We start from the raw sequence: 9,627 nt of genomic DNA on the forward strand, positions 1-9,627 counted from the left end.
ATATATATATATATATATATATATATATATATATATATATATATATATATATATATATATATACAGTTTTTTCCTGAGTATAAGTCGTGTTTTTTGTCATATTTTAGCCAGAAGTGCGACTTATACTCAAAAGCAACTCATTTGTCATTTTTTTTCCTTTTTAAAACAGAAATAGGTTCATTTGTTATTTTTTCACTAACAACCGGTTGCCCTTTAGTGGTTGTTTCTGCTAATAACCACCACAGTGCCAGAGAAAGGAGTTCGACCAAAAATAAAAAAATTAAGGCGAATCTGAATCTTTTCCTCTGATTTTTTTCTTATTTGCATCCAAACATTATTACCTTTGAATGATTTTTTTTAGAGTAATGAAGGTCATCAAACTGGGTTACAGAGAGGTTGCGTGTCCAATTTGACCCGCGTCAAAAGCGGTAGTGGACACAAATTTCATGCTTGTCAAAAAAAGGCAGTAGATACACGTGTGAACGCAACACTACTGTCAGCTTTGCGGATTTTATATATATATATACAGTATATATATATATATATTGCCAATCCTTCCAAATCCAGAAAGACAAGATGGTAATGGCGAAACAACCAGACATTGTGGTGGTGGATAAGGAACAGGGGAAAGCCGCTGTGGTGGGTGTGGCAGTAGCAAACAATGGTAACATCAAGAAGAAGGAACATGAGAAACTGGAGAAATACCAGGGACTCAGAGAGGAATGGTAATTGGAGCACTCCGCTCCACAGTAGATCCCTGAAAAGACCTCAAATATCCCAGTCCAGAACAGCGCAGTGCTGGGAACAGCAAAGACACTGCGCGGGACCCTCAAGCTCCCAGGCCTCTGGTAAAGTACCCGAGCTGTACCCGAGTGTTTTTTAAATATATATATATATATATATATATATATATATATATATATATATATATATATATATATATATACTATAGTTAAATTCAGAAAAAAAGACTGTACAGCAGCCACAGCAAGAGCGTACTTTATGACCAGGTGAGCCCTAAAATCAGGCGCTCGCCTACCCTCCTTCATCAAATAATAAGCACCTGCTTCGGATGATAATTATCCTCTGCGATAATCATCTTCAGCATATCAGGATTTTTTTTTCGACTGTGTCTGAGTCACCTGATGCCATTCCTCCATTAAGGGGAATGGAGAAAGGAGGAGGCGCTCCTCTAGCGGAGGGGCGTAGGGCCAAGGACGACACTTCTCCGCCACTCTGTGCTCTGGAGGGGGCTCCGCTGTGCGGAGATACACCTCAGCAGCGCATTACCTTCTTCAGATGCAAAAGTTTCATGCAAGCGTCTTGAGTTGTCGACTTTTTGAAAACTTGCAAAAATTCTGCGAATACGTAAAAAATGCAAATAAAGAAACGCATATAAGCGGGGGAACATTGTATATTAGCTTTTATTGTACTTTTGAATATTATTGTCTATAGAGAATGCAAACATAGAGTTTTGTGCATAATATTATAAAATCACAACAGAGCATTTCATATATATATATATATATATATATATATATGAAAATAATTCAAAGATAATGTTTGGATGCAAATAAGAAAAAATCAATGTTAAAGAGGAAAAGATTCATATTCGCCTTCATTTTTTTTATTTTGGGTTATATATAATATATAATATATATATATATATTTTTGTAGACCTTCTGAAAGTATCTTTAATCACACGCGTTATTGGTGATAAATCTCTGTTTGCATGAATTTGCCGTGGCATAGAGATGAACAGTATGCGTAGGTATAACTATTGCTTTGACAGCTGCCTTCAGGTCATCCACATAGTTGATTCTGGTGTTTTAATAATTTGTCTATGAACACCCCATATATTTTCTCTTGGAGTTAACTCATGCAAGTTTACTGGCCAACCAACACTACGGTCACTGAACCAGCGTTTGGTATTTTTGGCAGTGCGGGCAGGCGCAAAGTCCTACTGGAATACAAAATCAGCATTTCCATAAAGCTTGTCATCAGAGGGCAGGATGAAGACCTCTAAAATTTCCCGGTTGGTGGCTGCATTGACCGCAGACTTGTATTTTTTTTTTTTCTTCCAAGGCAGGCTTCATGTGTGACCTACCAGAATGGTGGTAATGACAAGGGAGCGGTTAGCCAGGGAATCGGTGATGTTAATGCCTTTTCGCTTCGGTACTTCGGTGATGTTAAGACCTCCAGACGCACTCCATTTCCCCACCTGTGGACGATGAAAACAGTTCAGCTGAGTGTGCCATGTTTGCAAGTGAGTTATGACCTCGGCAGACTCCCCCCGCGCCAACCATCTCCTACTTCATGACAGGCTGAACAGAATCTGGCAGCCTTCCATGACTGGCTTTGAAAAAAAAGAGGGTGTGGTTAAGAACCCATTTGGAAGGAGCAAAGCATTGTGGGAAATACAAAGCATTGCCTTTCTTTCTGTAATGGATTTAAAGGGCAAATAAATATTAGCACAAATATTGATTTGCTCAAATAATGTGCATTTGCATAGCAATAAAACATAAAATACTGAGAGTCTTCTAGTTAATTTCTACAAAAATGGATAGATTACTAGTTGGATTACACTGTGAGAGAAATGTTTCCCCTCAATCTTGGTTAGACAACCCAAGTGATTTCAACAAATAAAAGAAGTTATACATGCATAAAGCCTTCAGGCAAACATCTCTGCACACTGTAGAGAAACACTCCGAAACATATCATTAGCACAAATAGTCCTGTGGCTGTCTGTAGTAATATCTGTTTGCAAGTCAAGCTCTCAACCAAAACCCTCCTCCGCTTCCTCCTTTACTACACACAGAGCTTTTAATATTCACTGGGGTTTGTGCTTGAGGTGGATCCATTTAGAGATGTACAAAAACCCCCCACACACTTGCATGCACATAAAAATGTCTGTTAATGTCCTCCCTGCATAATCCAGAGAGAGGCATATGCTCTAATTTGAAAAGCACATTAGTTACAGCTTGTCACACAACCAAAGAGGACTCCAGGAGAGAATTTAAAAATGTCAAAATGCTTTCCACCCTGCAAGACTCGTTCTAATTGTACCCAATTACAATTAGCTCAATACATTAAACAGGATTAGTGAAATATTTTATTCAGAACTTATTTACAAAAAAGCAGTAACACCTAGACTTTTTTTTCTGTTTTGTTACAACATCCCAAGGATATGCAAGTTCAGTCGAAGGAGCTCCAAGAATCAGTTTATAAATCAATTGTGAGTTCAAACTTGGGTTAATATTTAATTAAATTGGATTAGAAGACAAGTAAAAGAGGAGCACATCTTAAAAGGCTCAGACAGTTAAAGCCGATTCCATGGTGGAGAGAAAAAAAGGAAAATGTTGAACATGGTCGTGCATAGGATTTGTCTGACTAATATCCCATCAGTACTTTTTAACAAGGCGGTTTTACTTTAAGATGACACTCCTTTGACCTAATTGACCAGATGCAAGACAGGACGCCAGTGAGAATTACACTAAAGCTGCGACATTACCAGCTTTTCACTGCTGGGTTGCAAGCAGGAAAGCCTCCGCCATTGTAAAGTCTTTAACCTTCAAGGAGGACGTCGTAATGGCTCTTATCCCCATTTGAGTATTTAGACTACATAAAAGCCATTTAGCTTAAAAATAGCTGTGGCAACTGCCCTCCAATCCAAAACAGAAATACCAATTGTTGTATATTGCTTTCAAGTAAAACACGCTTTTACAAGTCAATCCAACAAAACAGCAGTTTGGGCTTCACCTCAAATTATCATTAAGAGAGGTGGCAATTAGCACCCTGATGTGCATTCTGGCCCAATTTGCTTTATGACCCACTAACTTATGTTTATGTTGCAACAAGCAATTTGCTTCCTTGTTAGGAGGTAAATGGTAGTGTCAAATCTCTTCCCTATTGAGTAAAAACGGATATATCTTGAAAATTAAACAGTTCTTACAAAAGTTGAATACTGTAATTTTCCACACCTAAAAGTCTCAATTTATTTTCATAAAGCAACAGTCCCCTCTGTAATCCAGTGTGCCTAAAGTGCTGATGTCAAAGAAATTTTGAGAGGTGCAGAGCGCTCTTTCAACATGTTTGGTTGTGTGTTTCGTGTGTATCGCAGTTCTGGACTGTATTTTTTATGCACTACTAACAATGTTGGAAGTTAGCATAGTCACAATGTTTGCTTTAGCTGTATCAATCTGGGTTTTATTTTTTATGCATCATACCGATCTCTCAACCCTGAGTTGGTATTGGCTATTTCCTGACAAATTTCTGCATGTCTATGGAGCCTCGGTGTAAGTTTTCTTACATGTTGCAAACAAGGTTGGGAGTTACAGGTATTGTAAATATGCTAACGTGAAGCATGTCACAAACAAGTTCTATAACTACAGTAAACGCAGCAATAACTCATCTCTGACTCTTTAGTCTCACTTGTAGTTTAGTGCGTCTTATATTTTACACAAGTTTGAAAATATACCATTCATTGATGGTGCTCTTTTTAATCCAGTGTGCCCTATAGTGCTGAAAATACGATAATCATGCAAAACTTTTATGAATGTTTCCTGTTTGACTTGAATTCCAGTTACACAAAAATGACCCTTTACAGTAAAAAGGAAAGAAATTACCTTTTCAAGGCCATCTTCTTTCAGGCTGACAATGTCCAGATCAAAGTCTGTGCGCAGACCAGTTGTCTTGTTGAAGGAAAGCCTCCCAGTCAAACCATCCCAGTGGGACTGAAAGATTAAAAACGTATAGCTATAATGATGACAAATGAAAGTGACTGAGTTTGAAATAACTTATGTCATGTACATACGTTGATCCAGTTTGATAAATGAATCTAGATCAACAAATGATCAAACCATAATTCTTAATATTGAATATTTTATTTGTTAAATATTTTTTAATGAATGTATTACAATGAAATAAAATATTTAATCACCATAATTTCTACTTACATTGAGAAAAGATTATGTAAGAAAAAAACATAAAAACACAAAGACTTGTTACATTGAACAATGTCACAACTCAAAAGTTTTTGTCAACATCCTGTTTAGCTTCAGCAGTGAACAAAAAATAAACATCACTGTTACTTTTGACCATTTAACAACAAATCCTAAACATTTTCTCCACAGTTTTTCCATCCTCAGTTTGGATAAATACAGTAGATCGAGGGCGAAAGGAATGAAGACACGGTAACAGGACAACTAGAAAACACTCTGACCTTTAAGTTAAATGAAAAACAGTGTTTGCAACAGAAATATTTTATAAAAATGTTTTTATCATTTTTAATAGCAAAATAAAAAAAAACTTGCACGCTTTAAATTAACACTTTGCAGATGTGTTCTGGTATGCTTGCAGATGGTCACAAGATGTAATTGATCAAGAGAATTTTGAAAAACTTTAAATTTCATGTTCATTTTTCTTTATTGAAATCGTTTCCTAAAAGAGCATATTTTCAAAACTTATTTGAGTATCTTTTTTTTTAATCAACGCACACTTGACAGCTTTACTTTGAAAAAGAGAACCTTCATCAACACTTTACTTTTAAGTTTTATTTATTTATGATCACAGTAGCACATACATTTACTTTAGTTTGTATATTTAAAACAGTGGCTGACTTAGCAGTTCGGGGGCCCTGGGTGAACAATAACATGGGGCCTCTGCAGTGTTTGTATATATATAAATTTTTTTTTTTTAATCCTTACTTGGGGTGAAATAGCAAAAAATTCATTACTGGTCCACTTTCGGACAGCATTAGTGTCAAGAATCTTAGTGTTTTGATAACTTTATAAAAACAAAAAACACATTGAAATAATAAAGAAATATTTTAATTGTGAAAAAACATAACATTTATTAACCATTCAGGAGGATAAATCATGATCAGTCTTATGCCATTTCGGTGATTTTGGGTGTTTTTTTAAAATGAAAAAAATTAAATAATGATGGGCGTAAAAATTATTTTAGAATCTTTTTTAAGTGTTCAGATCGGGCAACACATTTAGGGGCGATCGCCTACCTTTGCCAAATATCAGCCCCTGATTTAAAATTCAACATTATTCTGCAATTTTAGAGTAATATTAAAATATTAAATAAAAAAACATCTCAGAAGTCACAATTATTTGTGCTCAGATTTTTGGGGATATATCACTAAAGTTCGCTATTTGTACAAGTAAGCCTAATTTTAGTAAATATATGCATTGAAGTAATTTTGCAGAGTTGATTTTCTTTTATTAATTTGCAAGGTTTTACTGTTGCACACCCAGTTTGCTCCAAAGAAGCTGATTTACATCCCAAATGTGGTCAAGGCACACATGTCAAAGCTGTTGCATGAGATTGCATTATATTCCTCATTTGCATCAAATTCTCCAATAGTAGCAATAAACAAAGAAGTACAGAGATGTATGCAATTCCCAACAACAAATCACACAGTGACACATTTTATCTTTCACTGAAAGCAATTTCACACCCACACATACACAGAGCAAAAGTACAAACACAAAGTGTACAGGCTGCATTTCCTTTTTTAATTACATTTTACATCTCAGCGCCTCCAACGCATTTTCCCTCCAGACTGCGGAGTTAATTAACAACCATCTCCTTTTGCTTGATTCCCCGAGAGGGGGGGTGCATAACTGCCCCTTATTATGATTCCCTAATACCTGCCATATTCAATGGATACAAGCCAACAGGTGCCATGTAGCTTCTCATGCTTACAGCCAAACAAAAACATTTGCAAATAAAAATGATTCCCTAAAGTCCTGCCGTTTGTTTTCATCCACAAGGAGGTGAATGCTCGGTTTTTTCCCCTCATCATCAGTGGGGCAAACTATGCAGGTTTTTAGGAGATCTCGGCACAACAAGGTACTTTATCACCATCGAGCTCCAGCTGATTTTCAGACCCCCAAATCGTGACATCCTCACACGCCGCTCCTCCAGCCTGTAAAGCTTGCCAGAACTTGTTATGACAAGATTGAAGCTTCAAGGAGAAATCTGTGGCACTCTATTTTTCAAAACCCTCCCAAACCTCATTGGCTCTGGCCTATTGCCATCGAGGTGGGTGGCATGTTCAAACAGCTTTAATTCACAGAGTGACATATATGCCACAGCCATAGCACGTCCTGAGGGCCAGTCTGACCTTCAGGAGACGTCGCACTTCTTTCTGGAAGTACGTGTAAATAAGAGCTGTGTTTGTTTTTTTCTCTGACATGATGCACTTCTTAAAGAGTATCAAACACAGCAGCTCAGGCTTTAAATGAGCAGCTATTGCATTCATTGTAAACCCTTACAATTACTGCATTTCTTTTAACTCTTTTACAGAATCACAGATTCTGAGTCAGAAGATGAGCAGTTGGTAAATATTGTGGACATGAAATTGATAGAAATCAGACATTTTAAAAGTTCTCGTGAGAAACTGGAAGTGAAAGACCTAAAATAGAGCAAACCAGGCTAGATAGCAGTAAAACATATATAAACTCTGAAATAGTGATGGATCCGCAACACAGCCGCAATATAAAAATAACATTTCAATAAATTAAAAATAAAAGTAACGCTGTCGATGACAGTCTCTTAATCTCCTCAGTACCCAGTTCCTCATGCTCTCTTCATTATGAATGGAAGAAAAGATTTTAGCAGCTTTGATGTCTGTGTGAACAACATCACATCCAGAAACCTGCACACCTTGGCAACTTTGCTCGTGTTAACAGCTGACAGCTGTTGTGTGGTTAAACTCTGTTTGGTCATTCTGCAGATGCTGATGTGTGCAGAAATCCAGCAGTTATGATACCAATTCAATAGTGTTTTCCAATAGACTTTGCCAAAATTGTATTTGATTGTTTTGTTGATTTTATTTTGAAATAAAGCTTTGCTTGTACTTTTTGAGTATTTGCTATTTTTTCTGTATTTTATTGTGAATTTCTAACGGTTCAGCTCATTCTATCTTGTTTTGTCAATTGAAAAGGGCTGAGTCAGCGCCAAAAAGTGAGGTCATTTTGCCAGACAGAAAGACATTAAATATCATGTTTGAAAAAAGATGACTAGTTTAATATACCAAAAGAAGAAGTGCATTTTCCTTCCTGACAGTTCTCTAGATAACATGCATAAATCTACAAGACATCTTAAAGATGCACTCCAAGAAAAATGGGTTTTTGGTGAGTTTTTACAGGTTCTTGTGGTATTTTTGTCATGATAGAAGTCATGCATAAATCGTAAAATAATTGTACAGCTGGATATCTCCAATGTTGCTCGCCATTTTTCTTGCACCGGTAATGTTAGCTTGGGGGTGTGAGGGGCTATAAGCTAGCGGGAGAGCACATAAACAGAAAATTGGTGAGAAGGGAGTAAGCTTACTCTGTGCAAACAGTCCAGCATAACTTGGAGGCAGGCACGTGCACACATAGGGCCTTAGGGGTGCTTGGGCACCTGCCCTTTTGCCTTGTATTATTTTATTATTTTTAAACGTTTTCAGAGAGAGAGACAGTGAGAGAAACTTCTGCTGCTCCTCAGAGAAACTGAAGAGATGTGACAGCGAAGCAGCTTAAACCTGTGAGTTCTGGTCTAACTAGTCACCGTCTGCTGATTCAACCAGCTTTAAATGAGTTTATATTACAGAAAAACGCTTTACATTAGTCCGTTTCTACTTCAGCCAGATGGGTGAGGGCGGAGCATCAAGTCAGAACACAGATCGAGCAGGGACAGGAAGTTGGGTAGTAAGTACAAAATAAAACACCAGGGGAATTTCCAATATAAAAGAACCATATTTATGGAGAGTTCATAGCTTCTTCACTACAGGTATGAAACTAAATAAATCTGTTTTATGTAATATTTTTCTTATTAAAATAGCCTCCTTTAAATTCTGTTTCATTCAGTTTCTCAATTTTTTGTATTAAAATATTTGAAATCATAACAAAATCATGTGTTTAGAGGACATGATGCAAAAGAGAGTTTAGATGGCTGTGAATATAGAACAGGAGTCACCTTGGTTTCAACTGTCAAAACCAGGAAAATGTGTTTAAACCCAAAATTCAGGAAACTGGGCTTGATGTTAGAAACTTAAACATTTAATAAGAAAACTAAAACAGGACAAAAACTCATGGAGAAATAAAGAGAGGAAAAGCAGATGACCTGACAATGTAGAACTGAAATCCAGAAACTTTTATAGACTGAGGACAATGAACAGAAATGAAAACAGCTGAAGATGATCAACATGAACCCGAAGTGACTAAAACTCCACTGAAACTCCAAACTAAAATCCTCACAGCAACAGTGTGATAATGATATTAAATATGAATAATCTCATCATTCAAAATGTTAGATCTGTGTTTAAAATAATACAATTTGTATTAAACTTTATTCATTTATTCACAATGCCAAAATAAAGAGCTTCCAGTTTTTTAATGCTTTGGGTGTTTTCGAAGTCTATGACAATATTGTTTACATAAAAAAATGACATTTCCATCACCTTCACCAACACAGGTCATATAGCTGAGTAGTTATTTCCGAATATATGTATATATATTTACATTTTTGTTAATTCTGATATTATTTAAAGCATAAAAACCAAACACAAAAAACACATTTTTGTTGCCCTTCTCAGACTTGGAGCCCCTGCCCCTCAATAATCCTGTGAAC

General features: G+C 36.4%; 1 protein-coding gene across 2 annotated transcripts in view; it reads right to left on the reverse strand.

Moving 5' to 3' along the window:
- LOC112143435 (glutamate receptor ionotropic, kainate 3) overlaps positions 1–9,627 on the reverse strand; it is a 138,367-nt gene that overhangs the window by 38,114 nt on the left and 90,626 nt on the right. For both annotated transcript variants that reach the window (XM_024267392.2, XM_036215707.1), the window contains 2 exons: positions 4,626–4,733; positions 2,108–2,221 (listed from right to left, as the gene is read on the reverse strand). In XM_024267392.2, coding sequence (XP_024123160.1) covers positions 2,108–2,221; positions 4,626–4,733 — 222 coding nt within the window. The remainder of the gene's footprint in view (positions 1–2,107; positions 2,222–4,625; positions 4,734–9,627) is intronic.

This window comes from Oryzias melastigma, linkage group LG16 (genome assembly GCF_002922805.2).
Source record: "Oryzias melastigma strain HK-1 linkage group LG16, ASM292280v2, whole genome shotgun sequence".
Lineage (NCBI taxonomy): Eukaryota > Metazoa > Chordata > Actinopteri > Beloniformes > Adrianichthyidae > Oryzias > Oryzias melastigma.